At 40.5% G+C, this 18,471-nt stretch overlaps 1 protein-coding gene across 1 annotated transcript in view; it reads left to right on the top strand.

Annotated features, from left to right (window-relative positions):
* ATP10B (ATPase phospholipid transporting 10B (putative)) overlaps positions 1–18,471 on the top strand; it is a 55,582-nt gene that overhangs the window by 24,989 nt on the left and 12,122 nt on the right. Inside the window, exons 7-13 of the mRNA XM_080995212.1 lie at positions 1,831–2,083; positions 3,350–3,570; positions 5,158–5,337; positions 6,583–7,186; positions 9,176–9,282; positions 10,231–10,357; positions 16,906–17,090. Coding sequence (XP_080851338.1) covers positions 1,831–2,083; positions 3,350–3,570; positions 5,158–5,337; positions 6,583–7,186; positions 9,176–9,282; positions 10,231–10,357; positions 16,906–17,090 — 1,677 coding nt within the window. The remainder of the gene's footprint in view (positions 1–1,830; positions 2,084–3,349; positions 3,571–5,157; positions 5,338–6,582; positions 7,187–9,175; positions 9,283–10,230; positions 10,358–16,905; positions 17,091–18,471) is intronic.

Here is an 18,471-nt window from a genome sequence, read left to right as displayed (position 1 = left end):
TTCCATAGTGGCATTTGATATGGTGCTGGGGCAGAAACCAGAAAGGGGAAATGTAGGGTTGCCATATTCCCCAAATGAAAATCAGGAAATATTCTTTTTTTAAAAAAAATAGCCCTACTTGCCATACGTCCAGGTTTTCCCAGACATTTCGTTGATTTAGCGAAAATCCGCCTGGATCCCATTTTGACATCCCAATTTCCAGGATGGCAGCCTTAAAGGTTAGGGTTAGGGTGCTCACAAACAAATGTAGAGGAGCCCATTTAATCCATTATGCTAATAGTCGTCTTTTGGTTTTCAGTAGCATGTTAACTCACCTCAGCTGTTAAAAGTGCAGGAGCCCTGTCCTCCATTTTATCTTTTCAACTAACTGATACTCCAACCAACTAAGTTTAACAAAACCGGCTAACGAAAAGAATAAATAATTCTCATGACACTAAATAATAACACTAAATATCAGTATCGGTGTAGGGATAAAAAGATAAATTAGGATTGAGATGTGTCCAGATATTGATATTTGAGGCCCATGTGAGAGATAAGAAAAATACATTTATTTTCCATTTTATTGTAGTAGCTGATGGAATGTAAATAAATAAATAAAAATGGTTATGAATGACAAACAACCTTCTGAGCTGTTTGTAGAACTCCAAAGGGAAGCTAAATTTTACATTAGAAATGTAACTGAGCCCATTCAGCAAGGGTGGGGAGGGAGAGATGGCAAATTTTGTTTTTCATAACAAATACGAGCAATGTAAGCTTGTCCTTACAGACTGTGTTTAAGATGAATATTAGCTTTCCAGAAGATACCTCTGGGAGTTTGACCTCATATACAGTTAATATGTCTGTGTATTATTACCACATGAATACTGCATGTCTATTTCCTAGATTTATAGGTCACCCCATAGCAAAAAGCTCTCCAAATTAGGAAGATGTAAAGGCTGTAGCAAAATTTGAAACATCTAGAAAAACAAACATGTACTTTCCTGGTGTTCAAGGGCATGAAAGCAGGCACCAAATAGGTTTCCCAGAGGAGAGCATTCTACCACTAGGTTGCCACTCCTGAAAAGCCTCTTTCACTCATTACCAGGTGCCACACCTCACATGTTCCTCTGACAAGTCAATAGGTTTATTGTTCTAGTTGATGGTCATGACACATTCCTCTCATGACAATCTCTGGGTACATGTCCAAAGAGGCAATCCTTCAGATGTTGTGTGCCCAAACTGTGAAGGGTTCTGAAGGCCAAAGCCAGGCTTTTGGATTGGGCCTGGAAACAGGCTGAGGGCTAATCCACACTTCTGCTTGTCCCGTACCTAGAAAGAACTAGTCTAAGCAGTTGTCTCCTTGTCCCACTCCTTTCCAAGGAAAAGCCAACTCCTTGTCCCACTCCTTTCCAAGGAAAAGCCAACTCCTTGTCCCACTCCTTTTCAAGGAAAAGCCAACTGCTACATTCTTGTATGAAAAGTTTTTCTGGCTATGGCTGACTTCTGTTGCATAGTCATGCATCCTTGTCCTGTAGTATGAATCTCTTGGCAGTACATCACTCCTGTATAAAGGTGGGAAGTTATTTGGTTCTCAGTAGCAGTTCATTTCAATGTCCAAATCTCTTTTGTTCTGTTTAGCTAGTGTCTGGCAATCCAAATGCTTTAGGAGCACAACCAATGCATTCACTGTGGAGTCTAGACAGCAATGTGAAAACGTGCAGGCATTTTTGCTGTCAACTTTTATCTACTGGGTTTTTTAGTTAGTTCCCTCCAGGAAGTCTTGTTAGAGCAGCCAGCATGAAATCTTGCTTCCAACAAATTTCTAACATTCTGGGCAATGTTCTCTTTCAGATTTTGATCCCCATTTCCCTCTATGTATCCATTGAACTAGTCAAGCTAGGTCAAGTCTTCTTGATTCATAATGATATCGATCTGTACAATGAAGAGCTAGACTTACGCATACAGTGTCGAGCACTAAATATCACTGAAGACCTGGGGCAAATCCAGTACATATTCTCTGACAAAACAGGGACCCTGACGGAGAATAAGATGGTGTTTCGACGTTGTACAATTGATGGGAGAGAATTCTCACATCAGGAAAACGGTAAGACGTGTGCACTGTCTCTATGACCCTGGGCTACATTGAATGTGAAACATTGTCTTTCTGCCATATAATCTGGAAGTTGCTTTGGAAGACAGAGGATCTTAGCTTCCTTCCCCCTTTAAAAGCCGTGTTTAGCACATACAGATGTAAAGAAACTTTATGAGAGCCAGTGTGGTGTAGTGGTTAAGAGCGGTAGACTCATAGTCTGATGAACCGGGTTCGCGTCTCCGCTCCTCCACATGCAGCTGCTGGGTGACCTTGGACCAGTCACACTTCTCTGAAGTCTGTCAGCCCACTCACCTCACAGAGTGGTTGTTGTGGGGGAGGAAGGGAAAGGAGAATGTTAGCCGCCTTGAGACTCCTTTGGGTAGTGAGAAAGTGGGATATCAAATCCAAACTCCTCCTCCTCCTGAGCAACTTTACCTGTATCCCCCAGCAGCCACTGAGGAGGTGGGAGATGTAGACTGCACAACCAGGCCATTTGAAGGGGATTTGCGCCCACCTGTCTGCAGGTAGGGAGGCTGGGTCACATAGTACAGCCATCTGGCAGCAGAGGAGCCTCCAGCAATTGGAACCTCTGTGACCCATTTCTTCAACTCTCCATTGCTGCTCTATGACAACCTCTGAGGTACAAGCAAACTCCCACCTTCCCCTTTGCCCACTCTCCAGCTATATGCAGGGCTATGTAGGGGTACGAGTGCTAGATAGCCCTGTTCCCAACCTGAATTTTATGCATGAAATGAGTGGGCGAAGCAAGCCCAGGATGCCAGAGACAAAGGTGCTTAGGCTATTGTGTGTTTCCTTGTTTCACTGATATTCTTGCTTTATTTATTATATAGCCTGCTTTTATTCCAAGCAGCTCAAAATGGCATACATTCTTCTCCCCCTCACCTTTTTCTCCTTCCAACAATCCTGTGAGGAAGGTGAGTCTGGGAGCTGGTGATGGGTCCAAGGTTCACATCTGAGTGGGGATTTGCATCCTCGTCTACCAGATCCAAGCCCAACTCTTCAACCACTACACTACATTGACCTGGTCCAGTCCAATGGGCTAACACCTCTGCTTGTGCACTGCTCCTACACATTATGCTCATGCACATGCTGAAACTCTGCACTTTGTCCTCCATTGGTGAGGACAGAATCATGGCCTTGCAACCTTCAGGGGGTCTGGTTTGAGGAGGTCTGCATGAAGTTGGACAGAAGTATCGTCTGAGAGTCCCTTCAAATAATGATGGTGATAATGTAGCACATTTATTTTATCTCTTATAGCCAAGAGACTAGAAACGTACAAGGAGTTGGATTCAGATACTGAAGACTGGGCGAAACATTTGAGTCTACCTCCAAACAATGGTGGAGAAATTCTCAGGCGGAACAGCACTGCTAAGCCCTTGAGGAGGTGGCAGAGTGCTCGGGCTCGGTTTCAGGGACACACAAGGCAGAGATCTCTGGGTGGCATCTCTCAGTCTCAAGTGGCATTTAGCAGTACCATTGTAAGTAAGACCTTTTGCTTCTTTTAATTATAAAGTCTTTAGTAATAGATCAGAACAAATGGCAATCTGGAGAAAGCTAGTATTGCCTTTTGTTCCAATTGAGCGCTAAAGAGCAGTTTCCCCAGCAGAGAAGCAGCAAGAAAAAAGGAGGTGTGAATAAGCCCTAAGCTCCAGCTAAAATACACACACAACAACAACAGACTAAATATTTTTAAAGCATAACAGCAGTAACCAGTTTTCCTTTGTGGTGTGTGGTTCTTTTTAAAAAAAAATGCACACTAACAGATTGTACAGGCTGTGTTCAAATGTTCGTCATGGTTTCTATAAATACTAAGCAAAACATTGATTCATGCTAAAAGACACCATGTCCATACACATACCCCCAAAGGTTCATGCAGTACAGTTTATGGGCTTTGCTTACTAAATGTCAGGTTTCCTAGCACTATGTGCAAGGCATAAAAAGTGGTAGCCTCAGGTAGAATGACAATGGAAGAATTTAATACTGCTGAGAAGATGCAGTAGTTCCTGGCTAAAGGTCAGTACAACATCTCCTGCAAACACCTGCCTCTTAAGCCTATTGCCAAGAAATCTGATAAGCAGCAAATCAGCGCATCTGATGTTGAGGTTTAATAGAAAGCGTTTGCACTAGCAGCTGTCAAAGGAATCGCCAAAATTAAATCCAGACTTTTTAAAAGAAAAACTTTGAGGCAACAATCCTGATCCAGATGCTTGTGGGCAGATCTGCACAGGCAATTGTGACCCCTTCTTTCTCACTGTCGCTGAATTGCAGCTCCATCCTTAGCCATAAGAGATTTTCAAAGCTCTCTTGTGTTGGGGATTGAAAAAGTGAGAGAAATTACCCTTGCCTGCATTCAAACTGAACTCTCCCGTGCCTGCTCAAAGGAGCTTCCGAAATTGGCCACAATCCACAAGTCAAGTCCTGCTTACGTTCACCTTGGTTGACAAGGATGCCAGTCTCCACTGCTGTAGTTCCCCTTCTGGCCCTAGTACTTATAAGGTCTTCTGCCAGGCCAGAAGTCAGTGTCGTCAGACATCTGCTAACGTTTTGACACACCAAGGCTGACAGGACCTTCTAGCTGTCACAGCCAGATGAGTGGCAGTGAGGCACCAGTGATGCTGCCAGCAACCCTAACCAGAGGGAGGCATCAGCGTAAGGCAGCAAAGGCTGGGATATGGTAAAGAGAAGCAAAGTTTTGACATTATATGCATCATTCAACCTGCCCTGAACCCCCTAAGGTAGCCTGTGCTGCCCTCAAGTGTGGTGGAGGATGCCATGAGATTGAATAGCTGGTCTGGACATCCTCTATAGGGAGTTGGGGAGAGGGCATCTTATCCTTTGCCTCAGGCAGCAAAATGCCTTGGGTGGGCTATGGGTCTAACTTCCTTCTCACAATCCCTGCCATTCTCTGACGCTTTAGCACCTGCTGGTTTTGAAGCTGATAATAACACTGTGATTCTGTACACGCAATGTTCTTTGAAACTCTAGAACACCCAGCAGAAGGTTGTTTTTCGCACAATCCTAACAATGTGAAGATTTTTTTTTTAACTGAGTAACATGTATTCCAGGAGAAGGACGTGACCCCAGATAACAGGCTGCTGATGAAAGTGAGAAATGCATCGTGCCAGATTGAACCTTTGACACCATTTATGTTTGCAAAGACCACCTCCTCCATCACAGACTTTTTTCTTGCTCTGACCCTCTGCAACACTGTTGTGGTCTCCACAGCAACCGATCCAAGACAAAGGGTAATCTCTCACTTTAACGTCTCTTTGAGGAAATGAGTTGAATTTAATAAAAGACTTGAGAGCTTTATGATGACAACTTACTTGGGGAGGTAAAAAAAAAGTTGCTTTTGAGGGGAAGATAAAAAAAGGGTAGGGGGTTTCCCCTTTAGTCTGCAATAATTCTGCAGAATCCTCTCTCTGTCTCCCTTTGTATTCCTGCCTAACAACTTATCCTCATGTCCCTAAGGAATATGCTAATTTGAAAGTGAAATAGTATTCCCCTATATTTCTTGATTATGGCTGCAAACATCAATTGATTAATTGGCATGATTAAATGATTAAAGTCTTAATTGCAGCTTCTAAATGCATTCCAGTTCATCAGGGTAGTTGCTTCCTTTGTAAAACAGATTTTATTTTTTGTTATGAGCTTCTTGCTTGAGCCAAGGCGTATGGAGCTCAACCTCCTCCTACTCCAAATAACCCCAGTGCCACCCACTTGTTTCCATGCCTTGCAAAAAGAGGTTCTGAATGTTATGAATAAGCCATAGATACCCATTAGAAGGGTATGTTATGTTTTAAATTATGCCTGAAGGGCACAGGGTGGGTGGGTGGATAATCATAACTCAGAAATCACTAGTTTAAACACACAACCTCAGGACTTCCAGCAGGGTCCCCTAAGCCTCAGTGTAGCCTTTGGGGACTGGGGGCTGCCATGAGGATAACAGGAAGGGAACGTCAGCTTCCTCCAGCCTCATTACACACACCCATCTCAGAATCCAGCCCAATGAATGGGAGCCTTTTGCCCCTTTTCTTTTCTTAAATTCTTTGTGAACACATAATGGAAGAATAGCTGTCGCCTTCATTTAGGATCACCAGAAAAAGCACTATTAATATATGCAAATTGATTAATTAACTGAGTAACTAGTTAAAAGTGAGGCAATTCATTGATTTAAAATAGCTTGGTTGACAGCCTTGTTTTTGTATATGGCAGGGTTCTCAAAGGTACATGTTGCTGTTTAATTATCTCTGTACCTTTGCTCATCTCCTTCTCTGATACTAAGAATATAAACCAAACAAACAAACAAAACCCATCTTAAATCTAGATGCTCCCTTAAGGAGCCCCTCATTGTATCTAGAGACATCACCTGACGCATACATCTTTGTCGTATGGTGATAGCAGTGTTCTACTGGTTAGAAAATGCCCCCCTTGTGTTGTAGTACATAATTTCAGCTATAATTAATCCTGATTCCCTCTTTTCTTTCAAGGTTACCATTCCATCACCGATGAAACCATCAGCACTATCCCTGGAGAAAATTCACCAGCTGTTCCAGCGTCTAAAGCTGGCAAGCCTCAGCCAGTCTCTTTCATCAGCTCAGTCAAATTCAGACTTAGGAGAGAGTTTGACTACAGAAACCACCAGAGTCTGTGCTGACTCCGAAACAAAAGATTATTTTTCTTCTCAAAGCTGTTCCACTTTAGCAGATGATTACAGTTTTAGAAGAGATTCAATCACTGAGAAAGACACCTTTGGGGACAGCGATCCCACTCCAGCAGAGATCTGTGGGGCAGCTTACCAGGGAGCTTCCCAAATAGAGTTTTGTTATGAGGCTGAAAGCCCAGATGAAGCTGCCCTTGTCCATGCAGCCCGGGCTTACCAGTTTACATTAGTGTCCAGGACTGCTGAACAAGTGACTGTGAGGCTGCCAGAGGGCACCCTCCTGACCTTTGACCTCTTGTTCACTTTGGGATTTGACTCCAACAGAAAAAGAATGTCGGTGGTGGTGAGGCATCCCCATACTGGCGAAATAATTGTCTACACCAAAGGGGCTGACTCTGTCATAATGGACTTATTGGAAGAACCTTCCAGAGGTAATTTTTTGCATTCGCCAAGAAACTATCTATTGAGAATGTGTAGCCTAGGTTGCATGAAATATAGATTCCATCTACAAAACTACAATGGAAGCAAAAGTGTTAACTATGCAAGTTGTAGTGCAGAAAGAGAATGAGTAGGCAAACTAAGGCCCGGGGGCCGGATCTGGCCCAATCGCCTTCTCAATCCGCCCTGCAGACGGTCCAGGAATCAGCTTGTTTTAACATGAGTAGAATGTGTCCTTTTATTTAATATGCATCTCTGGGTTATTTGTGGGGCCTGCCTGGTGTTTTTACATGAGTAGAATGTGTGCTTTTATTTAAATGCATCTCTGGGTTAGTTGTGGGGCAAAAAAATTCATTCATTATTATTTTTTCAAATTATAGTCAGGCCCACCACAAGGTCTGAGGGACAGTGGACTGGCCCCCTGCTGAAAAAGTTTGCTGTCCCCTGGTGTATATCATGTAGAGCAGCCTAATTGGAAAGCCATAATGAATAGGTTTTATGAGATCTGCAATAATACCACAATTATCTTGCACACTGTGATGCTCTAACTATTGGGACAGATAGGCAGCGACATCTAGACTTGCCCTTGCCCTGCAGCTCCCCCCTGGAGAAACCAGTTTTTTACTGCTGCACTGGAGCAAATGTCAATCGGGTTTTCTCCAGATTGACTTTTGCTCCAGATTGGGTTTTCTCCATATTGACTTATCAGTAAACAGCGGGTTTTCCTGGGGAAAGCAGTGGGGCAAGGGCAGAACTGATTGGATCCATGCCTAGAAAGCATGGACAAGTGGAAAACTACTTAGACTCATGCTTTCTAGTGATGGGACAAGCGGACATTTGGACAAGTCCCATATAGCAGTGAGATGTCAACTATAGTGGTCCCAGGCTAGAGAAAAGCAAGTACACTAAAGTCCCTCTACGATTAAGTGCTGAAAGGGTGATTTCAATAGGACTTAATGCTGCATTATATGGAATCATAGAATTGTAGTGTGGAAGGGATCCTGAGGGATCTCACTGAGGCATGCCTTTCCCTCTATGATTCATGCAGGTTGTAAGATAGAAATTGGGAGCTTGGGTCCTCCAGGTTTTCGTGGACTACAACTCCCATCGTCTCTGACCATTGGCCATGCTGGCTGGGGCTGATGGGATTTGGAGTCTGACAACATATGGAGTGTTACATCCCTGCTGTAATACTTGCTTATTTTAAAGTTTCGCAAGTTCTGTGTACCTGCTTATCCAGTCATTCATTTCTTTTTTTATTTACAAAAACAGGGAAAGATTTTTTGTTATATTGTTCCAGGAGTTGAGGTGAAAAAAGCTTCTTTTTAGCATTATGGATGCCAGCAAATCAGTGTCAATCAATGACCATTTCTGCTGCGATATAGATAGATGATTGATTGATGATTGATTGATTGATTGATTGATTGATGATAGATAGATTGATAGATGATAGATAGATAGATGATAGATAGATAGATAGATAGATAGATAGATAGATAGATAGATAGATAGATGATATAGATAGATAGATAGATAGATAGATAGATGATAGATAGATAGATAGATAGATATAGATAGATAGATAGATGATAGATAGATAGATGATAGATGATAGATATAGATAGATAGATAGATAGATAGATAGATAGATAGATAGATAGATAGATAGATGATAGATAGATAGATGATAGATAGATAGATAGATAGATAGATAGATGATAGATAGATAAATAGATAGATAGATGTCTTCTAAGAACTCGGTCCTAAGAGGAAAGTGATATCTGGTTGAGCACAGTAGGGGGGCTTCTAAAGCAGCTCTGCTGCTCTTACAATATATGACATTTATGCACCAGAGACAACACACTTCACATTTATGGGCTTGGAAGAGATCCTTGCAATATTAACATGCTTTTACAGGTGTGAGATGGTGATTTGGCATAATCTGTAACTGGAATAAGCATCAATCTGCTTGTGTTTCACAGCTAACCTAGACATGGAAAAGAAAATAAGAAAAGTCAGAGATCAAACACAGAAACATTTAGATTTCTATGCACAAGATGGCCTGAGAACTCTATGCATCGCTAAGAAGGTAAGCAAAAGATTTTTTTTTATTTCCTTCGTCTGAAAAATCTTACTAAAAGGGGCAATACTCTAAAGAACCAATGCTCTGCTTCTGCTCTTCTTATGACTCTTTCCAGACTGCTTTTAGAAATCCCTAATCAAATAAATATTCTCTTTCATGTAGCTTTCTGTACTCCTCCTATGCTGATTAATCATGATATAAATGGCCTGAAACCTGCAGCTTCTTTCTGCTGTATTAGAGTAGCAGTGAAGAATTCCCATCACCGCTTGTGTAAGCATTCCAAGGCTGCTCCAGAGATCATCATTTGTGGATTATGGTCTGGAGCCAATGAGCTGGAAGAAGGGAAGGGTTGTTTAGGTTTTAATGTTCCTATTAACATTTCACATTATCCTGAAATGGGTGTTTGGTGGGGGGAGGAGAAGCTGCTCATCATGACACAGAAGTCAGTTTGCATCTCATTCTTAGAATTATTTCAGGCATTGCGTTAAACCATGATTTGCAGCAACTATAGCTCAGACTTGAAACCATTACTTGCATTCCCAACATATTCCTACAAGTCTGTACAGCTTTCTTTTTCTCCCACACTCTCTGGATGCCAGAACAACATCCCAAGCCAAATAAGTCTCATTGTGTTCAGTGGGGCCAACCTCCAGATGGATATAGGATTGCAATTTACTCACTGAAGCACACTTCTTAGTAAGCATGATGAGTTTAATGAGATTTACTCCCAAGGAAATGTGCTTGAACCTTAAACTGCAATCCTATATCATGTTGCTTGTTGGCTGTGGTGCTTTGTGGCACTGCACCCTGGTTCAGCCAATCCAGAACACTCTTGACTAAGCTAAATGTCAGATAGAAACATTTGTGTTTGAAACATTTACTTCAAACAATCCAACACACTGCAGGAACCGAATGTCTTTCCCATCTGTAAATTGTGAGCATGTGTTGTACTAGGTCCTGAGTGAAGATGACTTTCAGATATGGGCCAACTTTCGTCGTGAGGCAGAAACGGCTATTGACAACAGAGATGAGCTACTCATGCAGACTGCGCAACATCTGGAGACGAAACTCACATTACTAGGTAACTTTTAAGACAATTCATTACACGCTAGAGTGTAATGATATATCCTTGGCAACTTAAAGGGATGAATTGCCTGTATCCAATCATAAGCACATTTACTTGGAAGTGAGTCACAATTTTAAAACTAGTCTCAGCCTTTGAAATGAAGTTAACATTGTAGTCTATGACAAATTTCATCTTCAATATCTTCCTGCATAGTTTTGCAAATTAAATAAGGCAGGTGTGGAAAACCTGTTGCCCTCATGATGTTACTGGATGCCAACTCCCATCAACCCAACCAGTGTAGCCAATGGTCAGGGATGATGGGAGTTTTAACCAAGCAATATCTGGAAGGCCACTGGTTCCCCAACCCTGATGTAACAACATACAAAGCCCACCTATACTTATGTATGTAGATAGCAACAGTATCTACAAGCTTGCCAGTGAGTTCATGATGTGAAATATATGCTTGATCCATGAATACATTATCTTGCCTATAAGCAAAACCGCAATCATCTTAGGTGAACCTTCTGTCCTATCTCAATCACCGTTTTGCTCTTTTGAGCTAGAGTTTTGAAAGGATGCAATAGCATTTCCTACAAACTCAGTTAAATTCGTCTTATCGGATCCATTTCCACTGTATATGTATGCATGTTGTATACATTTTTTTTTTTTTTAAGAATATTTATTCCAATTTTAAAATTACAGAGAAAGAAAAAAGTAGAAAAAGAAAAACAAATCACATACATCTTACAAAAATAAACAAACAGTACAAAGAAAAATACAAAAGACAAAAAATCACAATAAAAAAGTAACAAAAAATCAAATTAAACCATTAGAGCCATCTTCCCATTTACTTATTTCCGTGACTTCCTCTCACCTCTCTGCTTTGTATTCTAATTTAAATTGTATCTCCAGCAAATCCTTCTAACCTTCTTTTCATTTACTTATTTTAACATTCGAAAGTATTTAATTCTCCTCTATCTTTGTTTTACACTTCATATTTACTTATTCCATTATACTCTGTCTGCCAATACGGTCTAATATTCTTCTCCAACCTTTTCTAACATTCTTTTATATTACAGTGTTTCTGAAGATATATTTTAAATTTTTTCCAGTCTTCTTCCATCGACCCTTCTTCCTGATCTCGAATTCTGCCGGTCATCTCAGCCAGTTCTATATAGTCTATCACTTTCCTCTGCCATTCTTCTCGGGTAGGCAATTCTTGTGTCTTCCAGTATTTCCCAATAAGTATTCTTGCCGCTGCTGTCGCATACATAAAAAAATTCCTGTCTTCCCTTCGCACCAATTGGCCGACCATGCCCAAGAGGAAGGCCTCTGGTTTCTTCAAGAAAGTATATTTCAATACCTTTTTTAGTTCATTATATATCATTTCCCAGAAGGCCTTGATCTTTGGGCACGTCCACCAAAGGTGAAAAAAAGTACCTTCGTTTTCTTTACATTTCCAACATTTATTATCAGGCAGATGATAAATTTTTGCTAGCTTGACTGGGGTTAAGTACCACCTGTAAATCATTTTCATTATGTTTTCTCTTAAGGCGTTACAAGCCATAAATTTCATACCTGTGGTCCATAACCGTTCCCAGTCAGCAAACATGATATTATGCCCAACATCTTGCGCCCATTTAATCATAGCAGATTTAACCATTTCATCCTGTGTATTCCATTTCAACAGCAGATTATACATTCTTGACAGATTTTTAGTTTTAGGTTCTAACAATTCCGTTTCCAGTTTAGATTTTTCCTCCTGGAAACCAATCTTTTTATCTAAGTTAAAAACCTCCCTTATTTGATAATAATGCAGCCAATCTCGAACTTTAGTTTTTAATTTGTCAAAGCTCTGCAATTTTAATTTATCTCCAACTTGTTCTAAAATTTCACAATATTTTGGCCAGTTTGTCTCCATATTTGTTTTTTTCAGAGCCTTAGCCTCCATTGGTGACAGCCACCTTGGTGTTTTACTTTCCAACAAATCCTTATATCTCACCCAAACATTGAATAATGCTTTCCTGACAATATGATTCTTGAAGGCCTTATGCGCTTTGACTTTGTCATACCATAAATATGCATGCCACCCAAACACATTATCGAAACCTTCTAAATCTAAAATGTCCACATTTTCAAGAAGTAGCCAATCTTTCAGCCAACAAAAAGCGGCTGATTCATAGTAAAGTTTAAGATCTGGCAGGGCAAATCCCCCTCTTTCCTTCGCATCTGTTAGTATCTTAAATTTTATTCTAGGCTTTTTGCCCTGCCAGATAAATTTGGAAATATCTCTTTGCCACCTCTTGAAACAGTCCATTTTATCCACAATTTGTAATGTTTGGAACAAAAACAACATTCTAGGCAATACATTCATCTTTATCGCTGCAATTCGGCCCAACAATGATAACTTCAATTTTGACCAGATTTCTAAATCCTTCTTCACCTCTGACCAACATTTTTCGTAATTATCTTTAAACAGATTCACATTTTTGGCAGTCATATTCACCCCTAGATATTTCACTTTATTAACAATTGTTAATCCTGTCTCTTTCTGAAACCTCTCCTTCTCTATCTCTGTAAGATTTTTCTCTAATACCTTAGTTTTCATCTTGTTTAATTTAAAACCTGCTACTTGACCGAATTCTTGGATTGATTGTAACACTCTTTTTGTGCTAGCTTCTGGCTCCTGTAATGTCAAAACTAAGTCATCGGCAAAAGCTTTCAGTTTGTACTGTTTAGCTCCGAGTTGTATACCTTTAACCAATTGGTCTTTTCTAATCATATTGAGCAGAACCTCCAGGACCGATATAAAAAGCAATGGGGAGATTGGGCAACCTCATGTTGTATACATTTAAACACATACAGTTGCAGAGCCTTAACTTACACTGTAAGTTTTTTCCTCAGTTATGCATTGTAAAATTAGAACATTTTGTGTGCTTTGCAGAAGTAATTTATTACTTTAATTGTAATGTACAAAGTGAGGTTCACAGAACTTACCTGCCTACAGTTCTAAGTGATGTTGCTGGCCAGAGCCAGCCCTATCATCAGGCAGAGCAAAGCAGCTACTTCAGGCAGCAGGGAATGGGGAGCAGCAGCAATATGTTGGAGAACAGAGCAGTGTGCGCCATGTGGCCTGCACTACAACACACACCCCAGCCTGTTGTCCACAGGTGCAGCAGAGGATGCCATCCCAACTACCAGTCCCATCAGTTTCTCTGCATAGGGTTAGAGAAGGGTGTTCACTTGTCATCTGCCTCAGGTAGCAAAATGTCTTGGACTGACCCTGCTGCTGGAGCTTCTTCCTTCTCCACTTCTATGTGATGTATGAACTAGAAAATGTAGTCTATGTGCCACTGGAACAAAGAGTATTCTAAGCAGAGCTTTAGAGTTATAAATAACCGCATCCTTTAGAAGTACAGTTAATGACATAGTTTAACTACCAAAAAATTGTTAGTTTGCTTTAAGTCAGCAGTAGCCAGTCTTCTGGGTCATTGTGCCCCAAATTCCCACAGCATGAAACAGTGTCACTTGAGTGCATGCTACACTGCATATGTGCTGCACACCATGCCTTGATGCCTTTGTCTCTATGCTACAGAAACAAGAATTTAGGAAGCATTACATTATCAGAAAAACAAGTAGGAGTACAGACAAAACAATGCAAGGCCCTTGCGCCTGTATAAATCTCTACTGCCTCTGCCACCTTTTAGCCATCCATGCTCTAAGCAATAATTTGCTTTTTAATATTCAATATTTATTGTATTGATTTCCATTCCTGACCTCAGGCAAACATACAAAGTGTGGCAATATTCACTCAGATTTCTATTTCCAGAAGAACCCTCAGATTTCCCTGGCTAGATGATGTCTTCAGGAAAGGGCAACTTCATTTGGAGTTAAGTTAGTTGTAATAAAGCGCATGAAAAAGTCAGACCTATCTCAGCTCTCATTTATCACTGCAAATAATCTAATACTGACCTCTGGCAGAAGAGATGCTATTACTCTCTCAGTCATTAATTACCTTTAGCATTCATTTAGCCTCTTACCTTAGTTTTTGAGCATCTCAAACAAAGAAATGTAATATAACCTCCCTACTTTCTTTCTTTTTTAAAAATAATATTTATTATTTTTCCAAAAACTTAAACACTAAAAAGAAAAAAAACAATACAATACAACACATCAAATTAACAAAACAAAACAAAGACAATAAAATAAATCAAACAATTTCATTATCCCATCTTTCATTCACTTATTTCCACGACCTCCTCACACCTCCCTTTTTGTATTCCACTTCTGTTAATTATTTCAGCAATTCCTTTCCATCTTCCTCTGTTTTCTATCCTATAATAATCTTAACTCATTCTAACCTTATTTTTCCCTTTAATGCTCTATTAACCTATCTGTACTTAATTCCTTATAATATTTCTACTAAAGCCATATAACTTCATTCCAACATTTTTCTAACATTCATTAATTTTACACTATTTCTGTAGATAGTCTTTAAACTTTTTCCAATCTTCTTCCACCGACTCTTCTCCCTGGTCTCGGATTCTGCCAGTCATTTCCGCCAGTTCCATATAGTCCATCAACTTCATCTGCCATTCTTCCCGGGTGGGCAAATCTTGTGTCTTCCAATACTTCGCGATGAGTATTCTTGCTGCTGTTGTTGCATACATAAAAAAAAGTTCTATCCTTCTTTAACACCAATTGGCCGACCATGCCCAGGAGAAAGGCCTCTGGTTTCTTCAGGAAGGTATATTTAAATACCTTTTTCATTTCATTATAAATCATCTCCCAGAATGTCTTAATCCTTGGGCATGTCCACCAAAGGTGAAAGAATGTGCCTTCAGTCTCATTACATTTCCAACATTTATTTTCGGGCAAATGGTAAATTTTTGCAAGTTTGACTGGTGTCATGTACCACCTATAAATCATTTTCATTAAGTTTTCTCTTAGGGCATTACATGCCGTAAATTTCATACCTGTGGTCCATAACTGGTCCCAGTCAGCCATCATTATATTATGTCCAACATCTTGTGCCCATTTAATCATAGCTGATTTCACCGTTTCATCCTGAGTGTTCCATTTCAACAGCAAGTTGTACATTTTTGACAAATTCTTAATTTTGGAATCTAGCAATTCTGTTTCCAATTTTGATTTTTCCACCTGGAAACCAACTTTTTTGTCCAAATTATATGCCTCCATTATTTGGTAATAATGGAGCCAATCTCGCACTTTATTTTTCAATTTTTCAAAGCTCTGCAGTTGTAATCTGTCTCCCTCTCGTTCCAGAATTTCCCAATATTTTGGCCATTTGGCCTCCATATTGAGTTTTTTCTGTGCCTTCGCTTCCATTGGTGACAACCATCTTGGGATTTTCTTTTCTAACAAATCTTTATATCTTATCCATACATTAAACAATGCTTTTCTAACAATATGATTTTTAAACGCTTTATGTACTTTTACCTTATCGTACCACAAATATGCATGCCAACCAAATACATTATTGAAACCTTCTAGGTTTTCAAGTAGCAGCCATTCTCTCAGCCAACAAAAAGCAGCTGATTCATAGTAGAGTTTTAGGTCTGGCAGGGCAAATCCACCTCTTTCTTTAGAAATGTAATATAACCTCCCTACTTTCTTTAATGTGACAAGTAGCTGATCTGTTTAGTGAATTAAAAGGGTCAATGTTCAGTTCAGTTTTGTATCTTTCTTGTGATGCTATGACATCTTTAAAGACATAGGTTATGATCTGGTGATTATGAGCAGGTGAAAAAAACAAAAAGATTACTACCTGCGCAGTTCTGTGCACTGATGCTTAAGTGCTGGCACAAATTATGTGTATAATGAGCTGAATCTAAACTTAGTTCTGCACACACAACAGATTCTCTATTTTTCTCGCATGCAAAGGCTGTTGTAGGAACAAATTAACTAACTCTGCATGCTAAAACCTGTTCCCAGAAACAGGGAAGGATCACTGCTTCCAATTGGCTCAACAATGCCTACCTCTTGAAGCAGGTCCTGGGAACCACTCAGTATTGAGACCAGGGTTGCCCTGCTCTGGTCAGTTCCAATACCAACTGTTGTAGGCTACAGTCTTCTAGGGTTTCTCAAAATTTTACCTCTTTGTCATGGCTAGAATACATACGTTGACATTCTATGTGAGGGTAGTTGAAGTCCCCCATTTCTACAATGTCTCCTCTTTTGGATGCTTTCTTGATTTTGTTCTTCATCTCAAGATCTCCATGGGCATTTTGATCAGCGGGATGATAGCACATCCCCAGTAGTGAATTACTCTTGGGGCCTGGTATCACCACCCACAATGATTCTGTGACAGAGTCTGCCCCTTTGAGGATTTCTAGCCCTGCATTTGAGGGAAAATGCAGCAGAAAAACTTCATGAACTTACTTTCCTACATCTTTTCAGTTACTTTTCCTTTATCTTTTATAGCAACTGTTGCAACAGGTGAATAAACGGGCAGGTTTGTAACAGTGCCGTGTAGTTTTGTATGCAAAGTGCACTCTACATGCTCAGTCAAAGCTTGGTTCCCCATTCTTCCGTTTTACCAGGAGCAACTGGTATTGAAGATCGGCTGCAAGATGGAGTGCCTGATACCATTGCTGCTTTCAGAGAGGCAGGGATCCAGATTTGGGTGCTGACTGGAGATAAGCAGGAAACAGCAGTTAACATTGCATATTCTTGCAAACTTCTGGACCAAAGAGACACAGTCTTTACCATTAATACTGAAAGTAAGGTGAGTCCAAATGGCCTGCAAGGGACTCTGTGACGACTTGTTTAATGATCTGCCATGCAAGCTTCCTTCATCTTTAAAGGTAAAGGTAAAGGGACCCCTGACCATTAGGTCCAGTCATGAATGACTCTGGGGTTGCGGCGCTCATCTCGCTTTACTGGCCAAGGGAGCCTGCGTACAGCTTCTGGGTCATGTGACCAGCATGACTAAGCTGCTTCTGGCGAACCAGAACAGTGCATGGAAACGCCGTTTACCTTCCCGCTGAAGTGGTACCTATTTATCTACTTGCACTTTGACGTGCTTTCAAACTGCTAGGTTGGCAGGAGCAGGGACCGAGCAACGGGAGCTCACCCCATTGAGGGGATTCGAACCACTACCTTCTGATCAGCCAGCCCTAGGTTCTGTGGTTTAGACCACAGCGCCACCTGCATCCTTCCTTCATCATTAATGCAGCATTAAAGTGAAAAACATGGGTCAAACTGTTATTTGGAAAATGATCCTTTTGAAGCTGTACTATGCTGTATTATTGGAATTCAGGAAGATTGTATAGGCATGAAAGACAAACATTTGGCTTTAATATTTCAAACTTATTTGGCAATTTGTAAAAAGCCTTGTCTCCAAATAGCGTTGAGGTTTTGCTAGCTAGAAGGCTTGCTATCTGTCCCTTGCTAGATTTGTATATGAAATAAGTAACTGTCCTATGAAATAAGAGCGTGTGGCAAGCCTACTTGCTAGATAACATTTCACTGGCAACAATTAAACTGGAAATGTTGCCTTTACCCTGTTCCAATTAATTCATTCCTGCAGGAGATGCTTATGGCAAGCCTGCACAACTAGTGACCCACCAAGTCAAATGTAGCTCAGCAGCCAAATCTGAAGGACCAACAACAACCCAGTAAACCACAGGTTTGTGCTGTCTGCCTTTTACTGCAGAAATCTGGGGAAGGGGGTATCAAGCACCTGTGGGCTTGACATCCCCCATGTGACAGGCACCTGTTGCTTGGCTGGTTACATGTTGTATAGTTCAGGGCAGAGCTATCAGTGGTGCTGAAAATTCAATTTCTGACTTGATCAAAGCTCCCAGACTAATTTGCAGACCAAAACATCCTTACCCTTCAGATTTTACTCTTATCCAGTGGGTGCAGTACACTTCTCAACTTTAAAAGCATACCAAATATATTTAAAATGTAGTTTGTGATAAAATACATTTAGAAATGTGAGATAAAATGTTTATTTAAATACCATGTAGGGATAAAATGCATATTGAAATGTGTGTTTACTAGCTTTTAGGGAGATTTAAAACACAGAGAAAGGCAGATGAATGTGGAAGCAGGACAGAGCAGACATGAATGAATGAATTCATCCAAAATTAACACAGACCAGA

The sequence above is a fragment of the Podarcis pityusensis genome (assembly GCF_964106645.2).
Source record: "Podarcis pityusensis genome assembly, chromosome: 2".
NCBI classification, from domain to species: domain Eukaryota; kingdom Metazoa; phylum Chordata; class Lepidosauria; order Squamata; family Lacertidae; genus Podarcis; species Podarcis pityusensis.
The sequence above is the reverse complement of the archived record's forward strand: the minus strand, read 5'-3'. Positions and strand labels throughout refer to the sequence as shown.